Genomic DNA, 27,564 nt, shown 5'->3' on the forward strand with positions numbered 1-27,564 from the left:
CTTCTGTCCACGCCAGAGAAGCGCGGAGGCATTTCAACGGCCATTCGGCTTGCTAGACCGCCCCCTCCCCCCTGTCCAGGCTGATGGTGACCAATCAGGAGCAAGGCGACAGACACAAGACCTCATCCCACGTACCTGTTTCCCTCGACTTATCCCCTACAGCGCTAAGCTGTTGCCATTGTTGTTGTTGCTACCGGGCGGCTAGATCCTTTGCATATCAAGAAATGGGTTTAAGGGGGGAAATGTTAAAAAATAATTAAAAAATCAACGGATGACCCAATCCAATTCAAATTTGGTATGCTTAAAGCTCTCCTTAATATCTATTACTGTGCCAGTTTTGGTGTCTTTATCTTTAAAGTTTACGCAGATGTAAGCATTTGTTTAATTTTTCTTCAAATCCTGCTCCTGCGCCCCAGTGGCCGCTCGGAAAACAACAAATGATACGCTCGAAAACTAGTAGCAAAATATTGCACTTCTTTTAGTTAAGAAGCGCAATTAAAGCAGGATGCATGGGAGTACTTCACAATCAAAGCAGATTATAAGGTGGAAAACTTCGGAGTCCTTTGCACGCAATTTGCAGTGATTGCACAGTATAACACTGGTGTGATAAAGCTCACAGGTGAACTGACGTCGCCTTGCTCCACAGAAAATAGTAGGGGTGAGTCCCCAACTTTTTAAAATTGGATCTTCAGAGGAAAGTCCTGGGATGGCTTTGCAAAGGCTGTTGCGTCATATAAACGCCACAGCGCTACTGCAGACCCACCCCAGGGCTTTCCCCTTTTATAGACAACCCCGTGGTTGTACCAACTAGCCACACTTCTCAAGCTCCATCAAATTCCAACACCCTTCAAAGTTAGAATACAGACTGGATAAGGGAGAGATGTCTTTAAAAAGTAGGAGGGTATTTGGCTGAATACCAAAGGGGTCTGACCAGTCAGGGTGAAACACAATTATCCTGCCATGCATTTAACAAAACTTTAATTTGTGCAAATAGTAGGCAGAGCTTTTTATGGCACAGAAATGAACATAATTGCCTGATAATGTCTCCAAATCAAATTGTTATGGAAGGCATGGGGGTAGAAGCTCATAAAAAAAGAGTATGCAGTGGCTCAGAGACTCTTTGTATTATGTTTCAGTTTGAGTTAAATATGTGTGTGTCTCTGTGTATGCTGTCTGTTTATATGTTTATAAGTAGATGGATTTTATAATGTATTTTTACGGTTTTAATCTTTGCAAATTGCCCAGAGAGCTTCAGCTATTTGACAGTAAGGTTCTTCCACACCGTTATGAAATGTAACATTTGATAGACACATCGTAGTCACATCGTACTACAAATGTCTGCAACTGGGACATGTAATGGTCAAAGTGTAGGACATAAGTTTAGCTTTAAAACAGAGGCCAGCACTCGGGGCTGGAACAAGCCAAGTTGTACACGTGATGGAACTGTGAGTGTCCCATTGCCCCTTCACACACTTGAGTCAGCCTTACACCAATACTGGAGCTCGACCCCTCGACTTCCTGGCATCTCAGTATGCCCCATGACTGCTAGCACCTGTGTTACAGTTTACCTGTTTCCTTCAGCTCAATTATGGCAACATCCACAGTGGCTCTCTGCTGTTTTCTTTTCCGGTTTGCACTCTCAAGGAGGTAGCAGAAGCAGACAAGGATGGGGTTTGTGTGGTAGTGGTCCAGGTAGAGCATTTGAACCCAACTACTGAACCCTGCAGTGGAATAAGAATCATTACTTTGTGCACATCAACTACTGTTTTCTGTTCCCCCAGAGCTGAAGCCAGAAGGCTTCTTTAGATTAAGGGGAAATCATATTTCCTTACCAGGCTTGTGCTTCCTGCTTCTCTTGCACAATCGTAATGGGGCTGCATTGCACAGGTGGAGAGGGGTGACTGTGATGTCCAACTATGTAATGTCAGTTATGGTACAGGTTGGTATGTATATTTATGGTAATGTTGTTTATGTCCTTTGTGTAGAGTTAATAAGGTAAGTTAATTAAGGGGGAAGCGGGGAGAGAGAGTGAATGGAGTGCTGGTGTATGACTGGTGGAGAGCGTGAAGTGAGTGGGGTTTAACAGAGGGAGGAGTTAGATTAGACTAGGAACACATGAAACGTTAATTTCAAAGCCAGTGTGGCGTAGTGGCTAAAGTGTCGGACTGGGAGTCGGGAAATCTGGGTTCTAGTCCCCACTCAGCCATGGAAACCCACTGGGTAACTCTGGGCTGGTCACAGACTCTCAGCCCAACCCACCTCACAGGGTTGTTGTGAGGATAACATGGAGAGGAGGAGGAGGATTATGTATGCCACCTTGGGTTCCTTGCAGGAAAAAGGCGGGATATAAATGCAATAATAAATAAATAAAGTTGTTATTCAACACACAAATCTTCTTTACCTTCTAATGTGTAATTAATAAATTATAAGTTCTTTTGTTCACAGCATACAGTGTGGAAACTTTCATTACAAGTAGTCTCTTGGTGAGACCAAAGGTATTAAATAAAGGTTGTATGATGACAGTGATATTAAGGGAGAGGTCAAGCCTAGTGGGGAAAACAATTTTCGTTGGACTGGGTGTGAATGTGTATAAAGGGAACGGTTAAAATGTAATGAGAGACTCCTCTTTTACACAGCTCAAATGGACCCATAGTCTGAGAAGGATTCCCAAGGGGAATGACAGCAACCATGAGGTCTCTAATTGAAAACTTCCCCTCCTCTCCATCCTTATAGCATTGAATGGGACAGCACCCTCCAGTGGGTGCTTTGTAGTACAAGTTCCCCTGTAAACGGCAGAAAATCCTGAGATATTTCCGCAGAATAGGGTTATCACAGGTCTTGTTTTTAAACCGCATTACCGGGGGAAGGCATGGGAGAGGTGCAGGAGGTTGCTGAGATCGTCAAAAGGACCCATGAACTTCGATGAGTGGCCAGTCACGAGCCTGCCTTATTTCGTTCGTGTGAAGAAGCCCAGAGTCATTTCCTGGCCAATGGATGGAAATGACAGGCTGTTCTGTCTGGAAAGTTCCCCACAAAACTTTTGAGAACCCCTCCTGAAAAGCCTTCAGAGATTAAGGACTTACCCTTATCACACGATTCAAAGCCCATTGGCATTACCGGCGTGTCTATCCGTCCCACCAGCCAGGCTCCTAGAACGATGCTGCGGACCAGTCTCATCAGGCAAGACATCAGGCCCACCACCACCGAGTGGAAGAATAAAAAGTAGCTGAAGTTCATGAAGGCTTTCCTGCAAGGAAGATATGTCCGAAATGAACCATTTCACAGTGATTTATCCCCACCCTTTGCAAATTTTGGGGCAAAACAAGGTGAATTTGTTTTGGGACTGAACTAAACATAGTTGTGGACTTAAGCATAAAGATTCATTAAGTTTACATTTGAAAACAGATGTCTTTGCAATCAGAACATGCCAAAATATTCAGGAATGCTTACTGATTGTTCCTGGAAATAGTTTAAGGAGATAAATTACACCGGGAGCAAATTACAGTATTGACTGAGGCTTCAATTTCTTTAAGTTGAAGAAGCTTTTTTGTAGTTTTCCAGAAATAGGAAACTAAATTTATGTGGGGCGCTAGATGACCTGACCCCCTGTGGGCAGAATGATGCCACCCAGCACACTGGCCAGGGCAGCTACTCCTATTGGGTGAGGACAGGGTGGAGGAAGCCTCCTTTAGTCTCAACGGAAACAGCGAGTACCACGCTAAGGGACTCAACAGACACTTGCAAACGTGTGCAGCCGGCTTCGCTCCTGCTTGTCAATCCCCTGCGTGGTGAACGAGGAGGAGGAAAGTGCACTCAGACGGCACTTACAGGAACTACTGCAAGCAATGGCTGAATTTGCAGCCACCACAAGGGGATTCCTTTCCCTGCCTCCTTCCCAAGTCCCGGGTAGGCTCCACACCAGGGGGTGGAGCTTGGGGAAGGGAGTGGGTGGGGCCCATGGATCTCCCTGATCTTAGTCTCCTACTCTAACCACCGCACCACACTACTTGGTTTTATTGCCACCTGATCTGCAGTTCAGTGCTGCATCATTGACAGTGGATGTTTTAAAAGCAGCATATAATTATTTACCTTTCAGATTTATAGCCTGACTCTCAACAAAGAGATTCCTGGGGCAGTTAACAAGAAAACCCATTATGAAACAAAATAATGATAGATTTTAAAAAAAACCATTAGAGGAACTGCTTGTGTGGGCTGGCACCTTTGCCATGAGCCAGTTCCTGGGTCCACCTGCAGCTCCTTCCTTCCTCTCTGTCGGAAGGGATGAGGCCGGAACCTGGACTCTATCCCTGTTATAGGAGAACCTACGGCCCTGCTAGATATAATTAGACTACAACTCCCACAAGCCCTGGCCATGCTGGTGGAGCTGATGGGAGCTGGAAGTCCAACAACAGCTGGAGGGCCACAGTTTCACCACCTTTGCCTTCTTATCAAAGGCACTGCTAGGGCCAGCCCACCAGGCGCCCGTCCAGGCCCCACAGCCCTGAGGGCCTCCAAATACCACCCCCAACAGCCAGCCATACCACACCAGGAGAGGTGGGGCGCACTGTGGAGTACGGCGCCAGTCCCACCTGGCATCCTCATTTCCCCAGAGGGCCTCCTCACGTGGACCCAGAGGCGCTCTGGAAAACCACGGTGCCGGGTGCAACAACCGCAGCTTCGCTGTGCAGCGTGCCCAAACTCTTCCCTGGCTGGAGGGGGAAAGAAGGTGCTGCTGATTCTGAGTCTGTATGGGAAGGGGCAGAGAGTGACCTGGGGGAGACTGAGCAGAGACAGGGGAGAAGAAGCTCACTACAGAGCTTCCAGAGAAGATATTAAAATGCAGGACTGGAAACACAGCGGAGGTGGGGCTCTTTCAGATAACCGAGGCCCAAATTGCTTAGAGTTGTAAAAGTTAAGACCAACATGTTGGACAGTGCATTCCGACGCACTCTTACCTGGAAGTAAATCCCATTAAGCACAATAGAGCTTATTTCTGACTGAACATGCATGGGATTGTTTCGTAAACGAATGCATGTGCAAATGAGAAATGCTAGCCCTGCAAGGGCAGCAAATCTCCCCAGCCTGCACAGTTTTCCTAGGTATCCTTCAACGATGACAGCCATGCAGTGGGGGGGGGGGAAATATTCAAGGAATTGAAGAGCAGGAAGAGCATCACTTCTAGGCACTAACCTGTTATCAAGGGCCAAAGGCTTCTGCTTGTCATCCGGCGAAATCTTTGGCTGAAGAAAAAAACTAGCAGCAGCAATAATCTGGAGTTTCCTGATAACCATGATGATGATGAACGAAAGGCTACGGGATAGAGGGAAAAGGAAAATTACTGTTTTATAGCCAAAATAAAAAGAAATGGAGTAAAAGCCTACTGAAAGACTTTATAAGGAGACTTGGGAAATTCACTCTGGGAGCCCCAAGTCCTGTGCTTTTGCAGCTTGTGGCAGACTAATTCTTTCCAATGATCCATTTCTTTCGAAAGCTAGGATTGAAAGAAAATCTGGAAATGACAGAGAACTGTGGATTCAGCCAGAGCCTTCCATGCTTTTCTCCCTACAAGATTTCCTGCTGCCAAAGAGATCTGAAATGATGGAAACATCTGAAGTGGGAAACTGGAGTTGTGTACACAGTTGTTTCCTGGATATGCTTGTTCCTTCTTTGGATCCTGGCCTACAACCTTATCTTAAGAAATCTCATCCACTCAACATACCACACAAGTCCCACATCCGCAAGGCAGTGTTAAAATGCAGGCAGACAGTGGAGACAATTATCCAGTTCTCCCTGGTCCATAATGACGGGGGATTCAATTTCATCCAGTTGATCTCTAGCCAGGCTGCCTTGCAGGAAATGGCAGTTGTGTGACTGAATGGCATGGGCCTGTCTTCTGCCCATGACCCAAACTATCATCCTGGTGTCTTTTTAAAGGGAGAGAGAGCAAAGATGTTCTTGTGCACTTACACCACTGGGCCCCACTTGTCCAGAAGTTCTTGCCATTGACCGCGTGTCATGGGCAAAATCAAAATATACATAAGGGTCATCCCAAACACCCATTGCACCAGATGCATAATCAGGTAGCCTAGAAAAGGAAAGAAATGCAGTCAACCAAAGGGGGAGGGGAGATGGGACCCCACCCTAACTTCTGCTAAATGCCCAGAATACAGGTATTCACATACCCCATAGTATGTATGCAACTTGCCAAGAAATGTATTTTCCAACGGCTACCTGTTGGTGTAAAACAATCAAAACAGTTTTTTTTTAATGCAGGAATCCCAGAAACATAATACAAAACTAAAACACAGTCATCATAGCAACATTTAAGGGGAAAACTCAACATGACTGCAGCATACCTGTACATTAGAATCGGGTCACTGCAATTCCTTTCAAGGCGAGGGGATGGAATTTAAAGAGCAGGAGAAGATGGGGTGCTGAACCCGTCCTGCCACGAAACCGCTTTTCCACAGACATTTTTTCTCCAGGCGAGGCCCTGAGACTGGAAGGCTCTGCAGCAGAGATAAAAATGGCTGTGTAGAAGCAGTTTCCAAGGACAACGAGGAGGGGACGGTTCCATACCCAGCCCACCCTTGCTGCACCCAAACTTTGCCCCACCAGTTTGCTTTACCGAAACATTTGCACAATGCCCATTCATGGATTGGTTTTCTTCGTTTACTCACTGCATGTATATCAGGCGTGGGCAATTCGTGGCCCTTCAGCTGAGGTTGAATGACAACTCCCATTATCCCTAACCATTGGCTATGCTGGTTAGGGCTGATGGGAGTTGCAGTCCCAACTGGGTGGCACCAGGTTGGGAAAGCCTGTTCAACACCATCCCAAGGTCCAGATGGCAGCCTTTCATGGACCGGATTCTGCTTGTGGGTTGTGAGTTGTTGATCCCTAAATGAATCTATTCTGCTAATGGAACTTTCTCACCTGGAGGGTTGTCTTGTCTCCCCGAAAGCATGTTGGAGCATGCATTTTAGCAGTGGGTAGGGCCAGAGCCCAAAGTGGGTCACCTGCACTCTCTCACACAAGGTCTCCATTCACACACACACACACACACACACACACACACACACTCCCCAGCTGATTCATGCAGATCTGGTAAGGGGGGAGGTATCTTCATTGCCTCATGCCATGCTGAGTGGGGAGTTTCACCCTCTCCATCCAGGGTGCCACAATGAGGATGAAGACTAGGCCCTCTCCCTGCCTCTGCTGATCTGCACTGGATCAGCTATCAGCTCAGGAGCAGAGGGGTTCCAATATTCATCCCCATTGCAGGATGGGAAGTTTTAGACCTCTCCGTTCTGTGTGCCAGAGGATGAAGAGCTGGGCCTGAGATCAGGGAGGGAAGGGGCCATGGCCTTGGGGCCAGATTGGGACACCTCACAGGCTGCAGTTGGCCCACAGACCAGAGCTTTCCCATTCCTGGCTCTAGAGCAGCCTTCCTCAACCTGGGCTGCTCCAGATGTGTTGGACTACAACTCCCAGAATGCCCCAGCCAGCTGCTGGCTGGGGCATTCTGGGAGATGCAGTCCAACACATCTGGAGTGCCCCAAGTTGAGGAAGGCTGTTCTAGAGGTAATTCTCTTCCAGCAGATACTTGATCCAGAGGGAGAGGTGGATATTATTATTATTATTATTATTATTATTATTATTATTATTATTATTATTATTCCATTTACAAATGTAGGATGCCAGCTTGCTCACATCTAGCCATCTTTGTGAACAGGAAATACACCTACAATAGATGTGTGTTTATGTTAGGGGCGGGGACTGGATATTAATATCCCAGATGGCTGCTGACCCAAAAATAAATATAGTCTTCTAGTTACATCAATACTGAACCTCGGGCCTGTATCAAAACCTGTAATTCTTGGCACAAGGCACTTTTGTCATTGTTCCTCACAGTGAAAACTGTGTGAAAACTTCAGACTCTGGAAGAAACTGTGTATCTTGAACAAGCTTCCACCCCTACCTTACCTATTTTATATGGCTTATCAAAGGGACTAAGAAAGGCTCAAAGAATCTGGTTGACATATTGAACATTACAGATATAAAAGAGCTCTTTGCCATTCTTCTTGGAGATGTTGTTCCCAGGGTGCCCAGATTTCTGGCCATTTCCTTGCAGAGTATATTGTATTTATTTATTTATTTATTTATTTATTTTAAGGATGGATTGTGGGGTAAAACCAATTTCAATCAGTCCTGTCTTCAGTTTAAAACAAATTGGGGGGGGGGGAGGGAGGAATTCTTCTGGAGTTTGTAAATATATATATATAAAGGATGTTTCTAAAAATCCCAACCAAATGTGAAGAGTTCATTACTGGTTCTATATAAATAGCTGTGTAGGAAAATGCCCATCAAGCACTAGAAACCAGTTTCCAGCTCCAAACTGAATAACTTAAAATGGTGTGACTAGGTGCTGTCTAAGTGCTGTGCTGAACCATTTGTTTTGCCCCATGAAGTGGTGACATGCCAGACTGTCCATAATCTTTCAATTTAAAAGCTTGCGGTTGTTTCCCCAAATGCAAAGGTGTAAAGAGTCCATGAAGCCCACAATTATAGTGTATCAGGTCTTCCTGGCTGCCCCTTCCACCACTGGAAAGCAATGCATAGTGACTGGGTGGAAGAACCACAGTACGCCTCTTGCTTTGGCACTCAGTAATGATGTCATCAGATCCAGACTATGGGCTCGTCTACACCAAGCAGGATGTTTCACTATGAAAGTGGTATGAAACTGATTGTTTTATTGGGGTAACTGCTAGCTTCTTTTCCTCAATCTCTTTCCTCACTCCTTTTCCCTCCCCCAACCCTTCCCTGTCCCCAATGCTTAGCTTTTACTGACCAAGGCCTTACATGTTAGTCTTAGTGGTGTTAATAAACCTGCTTTGGTCTGTAATGTGTGTTTGTGCTTTATTCTTGGAACATCTGGCTCATCCCGGTTGTGGACAGGGCTAGGGAGGCGGGTTGCCTGGAAGTCTAGGACGTTTGGTCCAGGAGCCTACCTAGCAGGGACGTCAGGTGGACCCTGACTTCCATTACAGAAATAAAAAAAAAAGAAATACACTGAATTTAAACCTTCTTTACACCTGCTGCACACCATCCTGATTGGGCTGGCATGCAGTGCGCGAAGAGTCACTTGGCCAGTGATTGGAGGAGTGGCTGTGCATTCTCCTTCTGCACACACAAGGGAATGCAGAGAGTGGGTGGGGCTTAGGAGAGAAGCCACTGTGGGCTGGAGGGGGAAGCTCCATGGGCCACATTCAGTCCACAGGCCGGAGGTTCCTCCTCCGTGCTCTACTGAGAGGAATGCAAGTTGATGGTTGACTCAAAACAGAATCCAGTTAAGTAGTGGGGTATTTTTCAAGGACAAAAACTCACCACACACTGAGAAGATGTCACTGTAGAACATTTGGGCAGAAGGTAGTGCTTCTTCCCTGACCGCAATGACTTCATGTGTTTCCTAGGGTGTAAAGCATTTAAATGGTTTTTAAAAGATACTGGTTGCACTGAGACCCTGCATGGCCTCCATCCTACTTCCTACCCCTAACCCTAACGAACAGCCCTGATTGGAGGAAATAGTGGGCAAAGAGCAGAATGCAACAGAAAAGAAGGAGTCAGAATGAAAATAGAAGAAAGAGCCAATGTACAAGCTGGAGGAAAATGAAAGATCAGCTAGGAATCATAGGCTTCTATAATTTTATTTATTTATTGCATTTATATCCCACCTTTTTTCCTCCAAGGAACCTCCTCTCCATGTTATCCTCACAACAACAACCCTGTGAGGTAGGTTGGGCTGAGAGTCTGTGACTGGCCCAAAGTCACCCAGTGGGTTTCCATGGCCAAGTGGGGACTAGAAACCCAGATCTCCCGACTCCCAGTCCATCACCTTAGCCACTACACCACACTGGCTCTATAATCCAAACTATATCCATACCTGTAGCAGACTAAGATGTGAAACACATAACTGATGCATGTGACAGAGGAAACAGCAGTGGTGAGAATCCAAACACCTGTGGAACAAGCAACCATCATATTTATTTAGATATCTTTTCCCCTCTAGCCTCCACAATACCACCCGGACCACCCCACAAACATTTTTTCAGAATTTTTAAAAACATGTGCATTGTAAACATTACTAAACGGTCTTCTAAGTGTTTCTATTGTCTTATCACTCTGAAATGCTGCAACTTCTGTCTGTAATCATTCTGTTATAAGGACATTACCAAACTTCAAACCTGGGCTTGATTCCTCAGAACAATCTCCCCATGGAAGGTTTAGATTACCAAAAATATGCTATGCTAAAGCAGAAAGGGATGTCAACGTTCGAAGAAAGAACCTGCCCTAAAATCAGCAGCATGTGCATCAGAATGAGAATCATTCCACATCTCAACGCCAATGACAGTTGGAAACTCAGGCCCATAATCCAAATCACATACGCTTTCCGTCTGGCCCCTCATCTACACATACTACGGTATCTCTTGATTTGGCCTCTGAGGGCATGGCTACATGAAAGGGATGGAGGGGGATGATCTCGCGATATGATGATCCCAAGATCCTCCCCTTCAGTCTACACGTGGCGCGCGACATCCCAGGAGGACGGAGGATGTCGCGCCCGCCATTTTGTATTTTTTGTTGTTGTTTTGAAGCATGGGCACTCGAGTGCAAAAGTAAGTCTTTTTTAAAAAAAATTTTTACTCCTGCTCCCTCCACCCCACCCCCACGGAGCTCCTGAGGAGCTCCGCGCCCCATGCCCAGGTCCCGGATCCTTGCGGTTACTCTCGAAGAGCTGGGACGAAAATGTGACGCCCGGCCACATGTCCCACGGTCTCGGGATCATCCCAAAACTGTGAGAAAAGTCAGGATTAAAGGTAGGGCAATATCCCAGGGAAAGGGATCATCCCTTCCTGCTCCCGGGATCCCCTGTGTGTCATGTGGACGCACAGGGATGACCCCGGGACAATCTCCGGAATATCACCCTAGCTAGACATGCACTGTGCCTGGCCTTTCACTCAGATGTTAGGTTTATACGGCCTATAGCCAAGCTCAGGATCAACCTAGAGCAATTGGGAGCAGAAATGTAGGAGAAATGGAGTATTCCTACTCCGTAATTTTCCATTGGACACTTCCTCCTGGTAAAGGAGGAAGGAAGGAAGGGAGTGAGAGAGAGAACATGTGAATGTGTTTACTAAGAAAATACTTGCATGCATCCCTGTGAGAAAACGAAAAAGAGAAATTCTGGACTTATCTGTGAATTCCTCTTCTTCTCCAGGGAAAGAGGGCAGCTAGCATGGAGAAAGGTCCCTCCTCCACAGCCAGGAAGGAAGTCTCCTGAATTTAATTGGAGGAGGAACTTCTCCCCAGATAACAGATGACTGAGATGAGATCTGTTGCTAAATGGGGGTGGAGTAGGGGTCAGCTGACAGATAAATGCTGAGAGTCAAAAAGAAACATACAATGAGAACGAACTGGAATCTTGAAATTTAGGTAGTATGGAGAGGAAGTCTAGAATTGGTCAACCTACCCCACCGCACCCCTCTGCAGTCCAGGGCCCTAAAATATAGAAATTGAGCATCCATAGAGGAAAAGATACCAGTGAAGGATGAATCTAGCTGTGCTCCTTCACTCAGGAATTTAACAGGTCAGTCCAGAATTTCCTTTTCTCCTCTATAGGGGAGGAGGGCAGATAGTATGAGGCATTCATAAAGCAGTACCATATTTCTACGATTGTAAGATGCCATCGGTTGTAAGATGCACACTAATTTCAGTACCACCACCACCAACAAAAAAACCCTAAGACACACCCGCGATTCTAAGACGCACCCCATTTTTAGAGATGTTTATATGGGGGGAAAAGTGTGTCTTAGAATTGAAGAAATATGGTATATCCTGTGAAGTCATCTCCCTAGGTAAATAACCCCTCCAACGGCATTACATTTATGGACATTGGATCCTCTCGAACAGGAGTGGTCAGATTTCAGATTTGTGACTTCAGTTTTTGCTTCTTACTAAAACACAGAGATCCATCAACATGAGCCTACTGCAAAACACAGAGAATTAAAGAATTCTGAGCACAGGACTTTCCCCCACCTGAGCACCAGAACTAAATGGAGCTCATACACAAATCCACTGCTGCTCAGCTTACCCTAACCTTTCATCATTTCAGCAATATCACTGATGTTGTGTTGTTGCTATTATTAAACAACTGGGAGCCAGAAATCCTTGCTGACCTGAAAATCACCCCGAGATCTACCATTTGATCCAGTTCTACCATCTGCCCACCTCTTCTCCAGAGGACTCAGGCCATAGCTAGACCTAAGGTTTATCACTGGATCGTCCAGGGGTCAAACCTGTTCATCTAGGTGACACACAGGGGATCCAGTGTTCAGGCAGGGGCGAACCCTGGATGATCCCAGGATAAACCTTAGGTTTAGCTGTGGCCTTAGTGACCAAACACTATTTCAGCTGAGGCAAAGGAGACTATTTTGCAATGCCTGTTGGAGAAGGCATGCAGCTGGCCACCTGCATATCTCCTCCAGTGTTCCCAGAGGACCACAGAGGTAGCATCTCTCAGAGTGGGCAGATATGCCTTCTGGAACTGACATATTCTTGCCCAAGGTGGACTTTCTGAAAATGATGGACTAGTCCTTCGGCAAGGCATTTGATGGCTTTGCAGACACCCAGGGTATGCCATTCTTTCAAGGGAGAAGACAGTCATGGGCAAAATGAGATTAGGACACGCTCTTGAACTCTGTAGAGGAATAAACGGATTTTGGGAATAAAAGATGGATCAGGCCTGAGAATACATTTTTCTTTTCGAAAGATGCATAGCCCTTTTTCAACTGACAGTGCTCCCAATCTAGATACACAGCATGCCAAGGTGACCACCATCAAGTCAACCATTATCAAGGTCAGGAACCTGAGAATGGAGGAGCCTAGATGTTCACATGGAGGATCACACTGAGATTCCAGGTTGGGACTCTGCGGACGGGAGGATTCACAATTAAAACTGCCCCTGAGAACCTTCAAATGTTAGGACTGGGCGTGGCAGAAGGAGTGGTCAAGTCTCCTGGAATACTGAGAATAGCCAAAATCTGTCGGTGCAAAGGGTTGGGATTAAGTATCTATGACTTGAGACAAATAAGAATATTTAGCAGATCTATGGCACCAGTACATGATGATCTTCAAGGTTGTGCCATAAACTCTGTTATCGAGGAACATCTGGAGTAGAAGGTGTATCTCTGCAGAACAGTCTTGGGAATGCTACATCAGTCTCCAAGCAGTTAAGCACACTATCTATGGGTTGCGATGGGCTGCTGGACCTTGAGAGAGAAGGTCTAGGGCTTTTGCATGTCAGGGCCCAGTAGGGCCAGAGGCAAATGGAGTAATCCAAACTGACCAGTGGTCAAAAATCCAAACAATAGACACAGATGAAGTGGTCTAGGACAGGCTAAAAGGCAAGTTCCAAAAAAGGGAGGCAAAGGCATGGGGTAAGACAAGACAAGGCAGAAGGAATCTTTTTGGCATTTTCTTTCATGGACAAGTTGCTCATATTAAAAAAAACCAAGCTAAGAGCAGCAGCCAGGCACCTCTCCATCGTGCCTGGGTCCAGCTCCAGCTGAGAGCCCCGTCCCTCCTGCTGCCAACTGTCACTGCTGAACTTTGCAAGTAAGAATGTAGTGCCTGAATTTGCTTTTCTTTCCTCCTCCTCCTCCTCCCTCCCAATCCCCTTTCCTTTTGCGTCATGTTTTTTAGATTGTAAGCCTGTGGGCAGGGACTGTCAAGAAATATTTTTGTAAGCCGCTGTGAGAGCCTTTTTTGGCTGAAGGGCAAGATAAAAATGCTTAAATAAATAAATAAATAAATAAGAGCAACAATTATATAAGGCATCCATCTGTTTGGGTCAGCAGTACCAATTTTGGCCATTACGTGGATGGCACAGCAATGCAGCAGACTTCCGCAATAGTGGGCTAATGAGGAATACCAGCTTGTCCTGCCTGGAAGCTTGCATGTTGCACCTAGCAAACATACAGGATTGCAGTTGAGGATAACATGTTAATCCTCACCACCCATTTTTCGGAGTGCCCGCAGTTTCCCGTCTCCTTCAAGATTTCTGAAACCACTTTTAGTTTGACAGTGGCCAAACCAGAAGTAGCTTCAGTGATATTTTCCGAGAAGTAGGGTGGGCATCTAGTTTCATATGAAGCAGAGGGGAGGCTGGCATGGGAAGGGGTGGGCTAGGTTGAGGACCCCTACAAGGGTGCAATTCTCGCTTAAAAGCACAGGCAGCCCATTGGGAAAAGGGTAATTCTAAGCATTCCCCCCACCAAAATTACCCACTTCCTACCTGGATCCCCTGTGTTCCCTCTCTTCCTGAGGAAGGCGACTGGAGCTACCAAAATCTTGGTGAAGACCCTGAGAGCTGAAGAGAGGCTAAAGGATAAGACACAGAACTAGATTTGTTAGTTCCCATTACTCAAACGGAGGAACTTGCAAGAATTCCGTAAGATGGGGATGAACAGATACATTTGATGAGATCCATTGAAGCCAAGTGCTTCCCTTTTTAGAGAAAGAACTGAACTGACCAAAGGGTCTACTTGTGAAACACATGCTAACTAGGTTATGGTTGATATGCTTGAGATCGAAAATGGATCACTTTTCAATGAAAACTGTGGAAGAATCTAGGACTCATCTCTGCAATAGCAACCACTTTAATTAACTTGATTTCCTGAAGGTGGAGATCCACTCTTGTTTAGCAACATTGCTAACCGTGGATACTGGTAATTTCCTTTTGGCAATTTCTGGAAGTCCAGGAACACCATTTGCTGGATCCACTGATCACTGGTTAGGATCCTCCAAGCATCTGTGAATTCTGTGTGGTGACTGCAGACGAAGATATCCGTGTTGGTGGAGAGATGATAGTCATATGGAGTTGGGTATTTTGTTGGAGAATTCGAAACAAATTTGGGCTTTCTCAATATTTCTCTGTCTGAGCATGAAGTCTCTAGCGAGCTCCCCAAGGATGAAGAGGGCTCAAAGGACTGAAAGGAATGGGGTTGCTTGGCCTTCTTTCCCTCTTCCCTTGCTGCATTAGGCTAAGTTTTCTTTCTGTCTTCTGTTTCCACCAAATTACCCCCAGAAGGTCTCCAAACAGCTTTAAAAGGAGCATGTGCCAGTTTGGTTTTTGACCTGGCATCCCCCCTCAGCTGTGGAATCAGTTTCCATCTAGTGATGTCAAAGGCCAAGGAGCACACCTTGCCCTGTGGAGGTTCCAACAAGGCCTGTGGCAGAAAAGCTGCAATGAGGGAGATCCAGCAGAGATAGTCCCTGATTCCTTTGTCAAGGTTATTCTTTTCCAAACCTTTGTGAAAGCAGCCCTGGCAAGGACAGAGGCAGTGAATGAGGCCCCAAGGGCCATAATCAAAACCTTAAAGCATCTTTCCTCAACCTAGGTGGGAAAGGCAACCTTAAAGTCTCTGTGCAGTGCTCATCTCCATCTGAAGGAAAAATGCAAACGGTACAGCAGCCACCTCAAGACTGAATAGACAGGTCTTGCATAGTATCCTCTGGAAAGAGCTAAAACCTGTCCTAGGAGCAACGGTGGGACTCGGCTTTAGCTTTAGTCCATTACCAAGCGATGCCACAGTTTTGTCTAGAGCAAGAATAGAGAAAGCGTGCTTCTCTAGATGCTGTTGGGTTGCCACTCCCATTATCCCTCACCATTTTCTATGCTGCCTGGGGCTGATGGGTTTTGCAGTCCAATGACATCTACAGCAGCCTCCCCCAATCTGGCACCCTCCAGATGAGTTGGGACTGCAACTCCCATAATTCCCAGCTGGCATGGCCACAGGCCCCATGTTCCCAATCCCTGGTCTAGGGACTATCTTGCTAAAACCATTCTCACCGGTTCTTCCTATGCCAGTGTTCTCCCAACACATAACAACGTTATTTCAGATTTAGAATAATATATTTAAAAAAAAAACATGTTTCTACCTTGTGTGACATTAACAAATTCTTCCAGAGAACTGGATAAATGAGACATTTCTAAGACGGTCATCATTCTGAGCATCGGTAAAATGAAAATCTTGACACAAAGAAATTCGAATGCAACAAACTGGAGAACAAAGACAAGACAACAAAGATGGCAAGTTTGAATAGCGCAAAAGGAAATGAGAAGATAAAACAAGGTGTTAAGATTGCCCGGGATAAAAGATAACACGTCTATATCTGGAAGTAGTAAAGAAAATATTCAGAAACAACTGTGTCTCTCTACTGAATGATATAAAGATAGTAACAGCCTTTCCCAAACTGATGCCCTCCAGACCTTTTGGACTTCAATTTGTATTACCATCAGCCAGCCATCGTCAATTTTATTTATTTATTAATTTATTATTGCATTCATATCCCGCCTTTTTTCCTCCAATGAACCCAAGGAGGCGTACAACCTCCTCCTCTCCATTTTATCCCCACAACAACAGCCCTGTGAGGTAGGTTGGGCTGAGAGTTTGTGACTGGCCCAAAGTCACCCAGAGGGTTTCCATGGCCAAGTGGGGACTAGAACCTGGATCTCCTGACTCCCAGTCCAACACCTTAGCCACTACACCACACTGGGTCTCGCCAGTGGTCAGGGATACATCTGGAGGATACCAAGCTGGGGATGGCTGTATTATAGGCTGGTCTCAGCAGACACAGTCTTTAATAGGTAAAATTAATACCACTAGTGCAGTAATTTAATACCTTTAGTGAGAAAATATATAATTTGTTTTAAGAACAAGAGGAAGGCGTGTTGCAGCAGTTTTTTTGGGGGGGTTTACATTGTTATAAACTTGGGGGAAGTTAAATAATAGAAGAATTTCAGGTACATCCTCCTTAGCTTCAGTAATCAGACCTCCGTTATTTAATCTGCCCTCCAACACATTGATCCTAGGTTCTAGCCAAACAGCTGATCTGAGACCAGACAGTGCTCAGGCCAGCTGGCTCTCAGTTCAGGTAAAGTGATTATTAGAATACTTTCAGTTCAGCAGCAGATGCATCAGCAGTTGTTTTGACCAATAACTCTCATCAGCCCAAGATAGCATAGATAATGAGTAATGATGGGAGATGTAGGCCAAAACATCTGCAGGGCCACAAGCTGCCGACTCCTGCTGTAAGACAAGCAAGAATAATGTCATTGCTCAGAGAATCATGTCATGCAACTCCTTTATTTACCACTGGAGCCTCCAACGTGGTGCCCACGGGCCCCAATGGGCCCATAGACACCTCTCTCGGCACCTGCCAGGCTCCCTGCCCTGACAAATTTTAATTTTATTTCTTCAAATTTGTTCTAATTACACTTTTAGAAAAACCACGGGAGACTTGCATAGTGCAAAGTGAAGTGCTGTCTTCCAGCGCCATCTTTATTTGGGTTCAAATGAGTGGTTTTGTGCTCTGGAGCTCAGCCCCACCTCTGCCTTGCACTTAGGGTCTTGAAAAAGTTACTTTTACTTTAGTCTCTCCATTCTGACCAAATGTGGTAGCCATTTTATAAATGTGCCCATTAACCCAAAAAGTTTGGGGACCCCTTACTTACCATATACAGGCACATGATGACAAGGACAACCGTACTGATTATTCTGCTTGGGAATTTAAAGTAAGGGTCCCATTCATACAACAGCCTCTGAATCCAGGATTTCTGAGATGGCCTTTTGGTAGACAAAAATATATAGCAGCTGGGTGACAATAAAAAAAAGGATGTTCCAAAGCCATGCTGATTGCTCTGAATAGTAGTGGAAGAGAGCCCATCTCCCTTCCTTCTTCGTAATTGCAGAAATGCAGAGGAAGACTGGCATTCCTGTCTTTCCTCAATGGTTGGGTTCACACAACATGACAACCCACACTAAAGGCTAAGTATGGGTTGTCATTAAATCGTGGGTTGTTACCATAACATGCATCTTTATTGCGATCCATAGATCCATGAAAGAATCGTGGGTTGTTGTTGAATCATGCGTTCTTGTGTTGTGTAAACCCATGGGGTATTATTATTATTATTATTATTATTATTATTATTATTATTTTATAATAGTTTTTATTCTTTTCAATACTTAAACATACATCAATACAATAACAAAAAACCAACATAATACATAAATATTGAGTAACCTTAATAACATATTTTCTAATTAAAATGTTAACACAATCATACTTAACATAAAAGTGCATCCCCACCCCACCCCGGGATCTATTCCTGTTTCCAAAATCTCATTGTTTCTTCTGGAGGTGGTTTCCCACTCCCCTTAGATAAAACATATTCTAGGAACTGTTTCCATATTCCCTCAAAATCATTCGTTTTTATTATTCCTCTTCTCACTTTTATATTACATGTTAATTTATCATTAATAGCAATGTCCCAAATCTCTTTATACCAATCTTTTATATGGTAGTCCCCTTGAACCTTCCAGTTCCTAGATATCATTAACCTTGCTGCCGTCAGCAAATTCGTTATCAATTCTTTTGTCTCTTTATTACAATTTAATTCTCCATGTAATGATAACAATGCCACTATAGGTGTCTCTTCAATCAAACCCATGGTTTGTTAACCACAAACAACCACCGAAGAGAACCTATGGTTTGCTGTCGGGTTGTGAACTGAGTTGTTCGTGGTTAACAAAGCAATGATGGAGTGGAGAATTAACAAGAATGCACGCTTTTCCTGTGCTCATGAAGATGAGGCCTGGGTTCATACAACACAACAACCCACAGTTTAACAACAACCCACACCCAACCCATACTTGACCTTAAATGTGGATTGTTGTGTTACGTGAACCCAGTTATTGTGTGAACCAAACCTTCTTGTTGTGGATGTTTTTTGCTCTCTGTAAAGGGAGTGGCATATGAAAGGATAGCCATTAATCAGGAAACACAAATTGGGGACGGGGAAGGATATTAGGGGTCAATGTGTTCCTTTTTTTTACAAAACTACTTCTGCCTAGATTCTTCAGAGCAAGTAGAGCTGGCCCAGCATTCACAAACAATGGAAACTCCTTCACCCAACCTTGTCATTCTGTGGTGAATGAGACCTTAGTTAGACCTACCTCATAGTCCACGACGGAGGAGGGAAGGTCTCGCCTTGTGATTAACGTGAGATCCCTCCTCTGTTTACATGTGAGGCACAACGACCTCAGGAGGAGAAGTGTTGCGCCCGCCATTTTTTTTAAAGACACAGGAGTGCATAAATGCTCGTGTGCTGAAGGTAAGTTTTTTTTTTTAATTTTAATTACTTTTCCCGCTCTTCTCACCCTACCCCCGATGGGTGCAGTGCTCCTGAGGAGTGCTGCGCCCCATGCGCGGCTCCCAGCTCCGTGTGAGGAATTGCGCGGAGCCAGGTCAAACTGTGGCAACAGGCCACACATTCCGCGGTCTCGGGCTCAAGCCGGGACTGTGGAAAAAGTGGGCCCAAAGGGGAGGGCGAGATCCCGGAGCAAGGAAGGGATCATCCCTCCCTGTTCCCGGGATCCCCTGTGCATCATGTGGACGCACAGGGACGATCCCAGGTTTCGCCCGGTCTAGCTAAGGCCTCAGTCTAAGGACTCTTCCCTGTGGTATGTGTGAGCAGAGCTTGCTCAGTTGGGGGTTGTCATCAGGTCTGACATGAAAATATTCTGCAGTGTCTCTTTCAACTGGAAAGGAAAAATGCCCCCAAAACAAAAAATGATCCTCACTCCAATGGAGGCTTCCTCAACAAGTGCTGGACATACTGTGCCTCATGTCCCTCCATAAATGAAGTTTCCTCCTGTGTGTGGGAGAACAGAATGGTCAGGTACGATCCCAGGAATTCAACTTTACATTTGCAAGACTCGATGCTCCCTCAATCACACAGTTCTAATTTAGGGAAAAAAGATGTACTATATTTATTTATAGATTTTCATTTTACTTCTATTTCGGTGCCTCTAAAATGCACAGCGCAAACATGCCAATTAGATTAGTCTTTGCTGGTCCACATGGCTGACAGGAAGCGCTGCAAGACCAGCACAAGCATTGTAATATGCCTGGACGCCTCCCTGCTCAGAGCACCGCAATGATTTAGGACAATTCTTACACTTCCATTGGAGCACTTGGAACCTGATCAACTGTCATGGGGATGTGCCCTAATACAGGGATGATCAGAAGGTAGATTGCCAGATACTTTCGACTTCAATTCTCAAAAGCCCCAGCTAGCATAGCCAATGGTCAGGAATCATTGGAGTTGAAGTCCAAAACATCTGGAGATCTACTTCCTGCCCACACCTAAGATAAGGGGAATCAAGCCAAACAAGGAATGGTGAGGATGGAATAGTTTGATGGGAAGGAACCACTGGCTTCATCCAGACAAGGCTTTTATCTTGACTTTGCCCTGCCTCATTCACAAAATTTTAGGGTGCAGGGGTCTAGAAGACCTCATCTTCCATGTGTAATCCTCCCAAGTTTCCTCACTGCTTCCTCCATCTTTTTTTCTTATCGCAGAAAATCCATTTTGGGGGGGGGGGGAATTGAATTCCTGTACAATGCCCTCTGACTGCTAGCACTAAATGCTGAGTCCTTATTTGAAATTAATAGCAGTTATACAAAAGTACATTTTGTATAGCAATTTTAGTTCAATGTATAATCAGGAAATCCTTGGAGAAACTGGCAAAGAAGCTTCCAGGAAACTCTTCTGCGGTGTTAAAAAAAAAATAGAGGGAGCAAGGAGGAGTAAGGGGTGGGCGGGGTGACATTAGATTTTGGGAGATGACTGTTAAATCTTCCCAAAAATATTTTATGCCAGATTTGGAATGTTCCTAAAATTGCTGACTTTAAACAGAGAAAGGCCAAAAAAGCAGATGGGAAATGGATAATATTGCAGGAGCTGTGCTTGTTTTGTATAACACTGTGCTAATCTTCAAAATCCTCACTGTCCTTTTTAGGTCAGTTGCTGAGGTCCAATTTTATTTATTTGGGATGCAACTCAGTCTTCTTTTCTTTTCTTTACAATATCCCCCCTTTGAAGTATAGCACAGAATCTTAAATGGTTTGGGCAAGGTTTGAAAAAGAGGTATAATAAAGGTTAGCACAAAATACTCACATTTACGGGACCTAGCCCACATCGAACTCTTAGTGCTGCCACAAAAATGACAAAGAATCGTCCGAGCAGGAAAAGATGGCAAACCAGGGAAGGCCAGATCAGAATGGTGTTGCTATATTCTCCCACAACCTATGCAGAGAAAGCAAGTTTATCCAAGGCACTTGCACACTAGCCACCATACTCTCTCATACTCTGCAAACTATGTTTCTATAAGGCATACTGAGGGGACCCTAGGGGTGTGCACTTCTGAGGAGGGGGTGGACCGGTGAGTAGAACGGTGGCCAGAACACCCACGCTGCCTTCCGCGTGGGGATTAGCCACTGCCACTCCAAAGCAGCAAAATTGCAGGGTTTTTGAGGAAGTGGTGGCAACCTGGCACCATCAAGGCAGCCCCAGGGCATCAGTTCCACAGGCCACAACCTTATGTCTATATCTCACTTTTCTTATGGGGAGCTGAAGGCCACAGGCATGGGGGTTCACAGGTGGTTCCACCATCCAGGCATGGACCAGACCCTGAACTGTTAAGCTTTAGTAAGATTTTTGTATCTTGCATCTACTGACTAGGCCTTGAAGCCAAAAAAGTCCATCATGAAACTACTCTAATAATCACATATATATGCACTTACGTCTCCCTCAGGGCACTGTGCAATGTCTGTGACCATGATTGTCACCCTGCCAAAACAACAACAAAGGGGAAATACTGGAGTTATTGAGTCCCTAAGATGTTAGTAGGAGCCACAGTATATGCGCGTGTCCTTTTGTTATGCCAGACCTGTGGTGCAAAATCTCCATCTCACACAGTCCTCAAACTACCACCCACACAGAGTCTTCTCAATATTCTAAGCCAGGGATGCACCGCCTTTTTGGCCCCAAGGGCTACATGCAATGGTGGCTCAAGGCCACCTGCACACAAATGCCCACAGAGCCAAGCAATCCTGATACCGGTCGCTTTTTTTCTTGCTGCTAGCAAGGAAATGTCCTATCAATCTCACCAACTGCCCTCCTGTGTCAGAGGGCAGGAGACACAGAGTCCTAGAATACACTGTGGCTTCCATTCTGAGGTTAGAGCTTCCACTCAGAACGAAGTCACCACAGCAACTTCCCTTCTAAGAGGATGCTCACAGGGAAAGTGGATGATCATGGTGTGTGTGTGTGTGTGTGTGTGTAATTGGCAGTGGTAGTGGAGGGAGGGAGAATTTATTTATTACATTCCCACTTTTCCTTCAAAAGCCAAAGAGGGAGTACATGATCCCCTACCTCTCCATTTTATCCTCACAACCACCCTGTGAGGTAGGTTAGGCTGAGAGTCAGCGAGCTTCATTGCTGAGTGGGGACTAGAACCTGATCACCTGAGTCCTGGTCCAGCACTATTATCAGTACACCACATGAAGGACGAGTCTATACCAGCCATTTATTCCAGGATAATATCAAAGTCATCTCTACCAGGCCACATGACGCACAGCTGAGGCCGCTGTGATCTCAGGTCTACCCCTCAGTCATTCAGGCTTATCGCTGACTGCTTTTGTAGCAGGTTTTTTTTTGGCTGGTGTGCTCCTCCTTTGCAAAGCTGTTGCTCTTTGGTGTGAGATCCTGGCTCAGCCAACCTGCTGTCAGGGGCGTGAACATGGGTATTGGCTAGGGTGACCATATGAAAAGGAGGACAGGGCTCCTGTATCTTTGACAGTTGTACTGAAAAGGGAATTTTAGCAGGAGTCATTTGTATATATGGGGAACCTGGGGAAATTTCCTCTTCATCACACCTGTTAAAGCTGCAGGTGCCCTGCCCTCTTTTAAATCTGGCCACTCTAGTATAGCTCCTGCACCTTTAACTGCTGTGAAGAAGAGAGAATTTCACCAGGTTTTCCATATGTCCAAATGACACCTGCTGAAATTCCCTTTTCTATGCAACTGTTAAAGATACAGGAGCCCTGTCCTCCTTTTCATAGGGTCACCCTGTATTGGCGCATTTCATTGCCGAGGTGTTTTTTAATTTTTTTAAACAAGTCTCTGCACAGGAGCACATTTTCAACACAGTACCTATCCTCTGTTGTGTTGCTGTGTATTTGCACTGGTGCACATCTCTCAGGAGTTATAAAAAAAATAATAACTCTGTGCCCCGTACCCTTCTGACTAGTCCTGCACACTTCTGCCAATACACATTTGGAACTGTCGTAACAAGGCACACGTTCTCTTGCAACGGCTCTCCTATTATTGTTGTTGTTGTTGTTGTTGTTGTTGTTGTTATTCATTACATTTGCATCCTGCTTTTTTTCCTCCAAGGAACCCAAGGCAATGTACATAATCCGCCTCCTCTCCATTTTATCCTCACAACAACAACCCTGTGAGGTAGGTTGGGCTGAGAGCCTGTGACTAGCCCAAAGTCACCGAGTGGGTTTCCATGGCTGAGTGGGGACTAGAACCCGGATCTCCCAGACTCCCAGTCCAACACCTTAGCTACTAGACCACACTGGCTTTAATCGTGGGAAACGTGGGTGGTGTGTACCCTGTGAGAGCCGCTGGGAACCCTCACGATCAGCAAAAGGGCTGTAGGCGTAGATTCTGACTCTCACCAGAAGTGACAGGACTGGCAGCAGTGAAACTTGTAGTAGCTGCAACTACTACCGCAGTAAAGCAACGATCACGACGCTGCCCTTAGGTTTTCTCGTGCAATCCCGTTATCAGACTAGTATCAGCAATAAATCCTCTGCTCACCAGGCTGCCGTGTAAAGAAATCCTAACGTGGCTCCCGTAATCACATAACTTGTTGAAAGGCAGGCAAAGAAAGGGTACGAGGAAATGCCCACTTCCATGGCTATGAAGAGAATCCAGAATACTGCAAAAAAGATAAAATGTGTTCTGTTCTCTGACAGTTTTAAATAAACCACAGCTACGCCGTATTGAGGCCTAGCATTTTCCATAGGATACCTCATTGTCCAGCACTTGAAAAAGTTAAGCCCTGAGGACTGATAAATGCTGTTTCACCTTCAAGGCTTTATTCTCACAGTTGTTTGGGAGAAGAAATAGAATCATAGAATAGCAGAGTTGGAAGGGGGCTACAAGGCCATCGAGTCCAACCCCCTGCTCAATGCAGGAATCCACCCTAAAGCATCCCTGACAGATGCTTGTCCAGCTGCCTCTTGAATGCCTCTAGTGTGGGAGAGCCCACAACCTCCCTAGGTAACTGATTCCATTGTCGTACTGCTCTAACAGTCAGGAAGTATGTCCTATGGAGATGGTCAGAGGCTGATGATTATCCAATGCAGGGCAGCTGGAACATGGATGAGACCCCCACTTCTGTGTGTGGTAAATTAACTGAGGCATGGAAATCAACTAAAGAGGAAGAGTTTGGGGAGGATATGGATGTTAAATTAATTGGGATTGGGGGTGGTGAAATGAATCTAAACAAATTTATTTGGGGTGGGATTTGTGTGGGAAATTAACTGGTTTGGTTTCTGTAAAATGGCTGTTGTGTTGTAGCAGCAAATGTGAGAACAAAAATGCTGTTGGGGGCCCTTGCCGCACCGATGACCTTGGGCAATTCACTCATCTTTATCTGGTCCCATGGTGGGCAGCCTTTGGGGCTTGGGGGTTTCATTGGCTTTCACAGAACCCTTCAGGACTGCACAAGTGAGTGAGGCCACAACACACACAACACACACATCACACACACACACACACACACACACACACACACGCATAGCGTATCGCTCAGAAGGGGGATAGGCTTTAAACTCCATCCCGCACCCTCACCGGCAATAATCTGGATTGCTGGTTCCCTGCTGCTATTAATTATGCTTACTCTTCGCCCAGTGAGGAAGTCCATGTGGCTGGTAGTTTTGAATAAACAGGAACATCACTTTATCTGCAGTAACTCCGAACGCAAATCCAAGTGACCATCGGTTGCTGAATGAGCTGACAAAATCAAAGGGTCTGCAAAGTAATAAATGAATCCTTAGGACTCTGGGGAACAAGAGTGAATCCTTTAGAGTAGTTATGAGCAACCTGTGGCCATCTGGATGTTGTTGGACTGCAATTCCCATGATCTCTTATGATTGGCCATGCTGTGTTGACCTGATGGGAGTTGCAGTCCAGCACCATCCAGAGAGGCCTGAGTTTCCCCACTCCTGCGTTGAGAGAGTATGTTCCCTTTAGTGATAGTTTTTCATCACTAAACCTAGAAGAATAGATTGCTGTGGGAACTCTTTGATTCAGTCACTTTCCCACTCCAGGGTAAAACTCCACACTACAGCTGATGTGTACCGTTATGTATTATTGCTCATGCTTCAAGGGGCTACAACTGCTGATTTTGAAACCAAAAAGGAAAATAGCAAGCTATTTGAGAAGAGCTTTGCAGAGGGGCTCAAAGAGCTGCTCCAGGTAAGGGTGATTATCCGGATGAAACAGTCAAAACAGCACTGTGGCCATAGCTAGACCTAAGGTTTATCCCTGGATCATCCAGGGGTCAAACCTGTTCATCTAGGTGACACACAGGGGATCCAGTGCTCAGGCAGGGGCGAACCCTGGATGATCCCAGGATAAACCTTAGGTCTAGCTGTGGCCTGTGTGTAACCATGGGGTGAAGGATGTCAGCACTGTCACCTTCCCATTCTTCCAAAATGGATTCATCCAAGTTAGAATACACATTTCGTAGCCGGGGGCCCAAACGCCAGAACTGGATTGCATTAACTCTGCAACATCTTGTCTTGCATGGCTTCAGGATCTTGGACAAGATGGCAAACTGGAGAACCCACTGGAGGAAACCTGCCCAGGACCATTGGAGAAGCACGCTCCCACCTGGCCTTTGCTATAACAGGATCCTGCAGCCAGCAAGAGCTTGGGAGCTGGCACACCAAGGCTCTGCTCCATGCCAATGTGGTGGTTTCTCTTCCCCTGATAAAGCAGGAGGAGACTACTCTGTTTGGATGAGAAGGGCAGTGCCTTGAGTAGGATGCCAAGTTTGTCCCTCCTGCAAACACTGGTCCCATTCGGAAGACACCTTAAATCATGGTGAATAAGGCTTTTTGCCTTATTCACCATGGTTAAGGCTGTGGTTTAAAGTGTCTTCTGAACAGTGCTGTTGTGACAAATCTGGAAAGTTGCCTACTTTCACCTGGGGATTGTCCTTACTGGATTGGTGCACTTGTCTTTTTAGACATGATTTAAAGCTGCAGCAGGAAAGGTATTTTCCAACTTACATCAGTACCCCAACACGTCCATTGAGGCTGAGCAATTTTTCATCTAAATAACATCTTCTTGCTCTCTCTTCAAGGCAGGCCAGGATTATAATGATGATGATCTGCAAGTAAAATAGTGTCAAGAGGGTTGGGAACTCAGAGACTTCAGAAACGAATGCAAAATAAGGAGACCCAACAATTCAAATCTGGAAGTGTCCCACTAGCCCAGAGGATCCTCCAACGCACTGTTCTCCAGATGTATTTGACTACAACTCCCATCTTCCCCAGCCATAGTTTCATATAATTTTTATCTGGAAAATGTAGGAGAACAGTGTACAGTGGTATAGTTTTGCTTATGCACAAACTCCATAGCACTGTAGAATAAATAAAGTTGTAGGGGCCAGTAGATAATGGACTATACACTACAACTGCAAACCACCTTCAAACTAGGTGAGATTAATGCTACAGCAAACTGAATCAGAAATGTTGTGCTACAATTATGAAAGCTCCAAAAATTGCTAAAACCCACCATTAAGACATACATCCACACACAATGTTTGGGAGCCTGTAGACGTGAGCAAACATGCTCAGCTCCTGACTGCTTGCTCACTTCCAGTGCACGAAACAACCCAGGAATGCTCCCTCCCTGGTTTGTTCTTTATGATGTCTGAACTCAGAAATCTGGGTTATTAAGGGATAAGCTGTATAATATGATACATGGAAGGCTCAATATTTTACGTTGTCAATGTCCTATTTAAAAGTTTATGCATATTGATTTTATTATTCATTATATAAAAAAATAAAGCTTGCATTTTGAAAGTGTAGGTAACAGTCCAATCTGTGATTGGAACCCACCCATCCCTATTGAAAATATAGAGAAAAGGGGGGCAGGGAGGTGAATACCACTTCACCCATGGGGCCACTACCACCACTTGCCCTCTGGGAAGGATCCCAGGAGAGACAGGGAATACCACCCAGAGCCTGTTCCCAAAAGGCCACCTTTCACCATCTGCCCTTTGTGGAAGATCCTGATCACTATGGGATGGGGAAATCACTTTTTTTTTAAAAAAAAAAAATGTTACTTGTTACTGATTTTATTAATGTTACTTGAAAGCTAACTCAGAAGGATTTGTAATCCGAAAAGCGGGATATAAATAATTTTAATTAATAGTAAATGAATTAATTAATGAAACCAAGCATAACTGAAGGACATGAAGAGATATCAAATTTCCACATCATTCCATGCGAAGGCTGGCTTGTTCTGTGGTTGAATGCTGGCCTCTTTTATGAGGTAAAATTCATGCCACA

The 27,564-nt window shown here is 45.3% G+C and overlaps 1 protein-coding gene across 1 annotated transcript in view; it reads right to left on the reverse strand.

Annotated features, from left to right (window-relative positions):
- The window catches only part of LOC134400157 (stimulated by retinoic acid gene 6 protein-like), a 39,272-nt gene that overhangs the window by 1,114 nt on the left and 10,594 nt on the right, over positions 1–27,564 (reverse strand). Inside the window, exons 4-15 of the mRNA XM_063128447.1 lie at positions 26,278–26,378; positions 24,882–25,012; positions 23,795–23,915; positions 21,709–21,754; positions 16,000–16,120; positions 9,944–10,019; positions 9,388–9,469; positions 6,183–6,231; positions 5,968–6,085; positions 5,191–5,310; positions 3,084–3,247; positions 1,569–1,721 (exon numbers count right to left, since the gene is read on the reverse strand). Of these exons, the coding sequence (XP_062984517.1) occupies positions 1,569–1,721; positions 3,084–3,247; positions 5,191–5,310; positions 5,968–6,085; positions 6,183–6,231; positions 9,388–9,469; positions 9,944–10,019; positions 16,000–16,120; positions 21,709–21,754; positions 23,795–23,915; positions 24,882–25,012; positions 26,278–26,378 (1,282 nt within the window). The remainder of the gene's footprint in view (positions 1–1,568; positions 1,722–3,083; positions 3,248–5,190; positions 5,311–5,967; positions 6,086–6,182; positions 6,232–9,387; positions 9,470–9,943; positions 10,020–15,999; positions 16,121–21,708; positions 21,755–23,794; positions 23,916–24,881; positions 25,013–26,277; positions 26,379–27,564) is intronic.

The sequence above is a fragment of the Elgaria multicarinata genome, chromosome 6, assembly GCF_023053635.1.
Source record: "Elgaria multicarinata webbii isolate HBS135686 ecotype San Diego chromosome 6, rElgMul1.1.pri, whole genome shotgun sequence".
Classification (NCBI taxonomy): domain Eukaryota; kingdom Metazoa; phylum Chordata; class Lepidosauria; order Squamata; family Anguidae; genus Elgaria; species Elgaria multicarinata.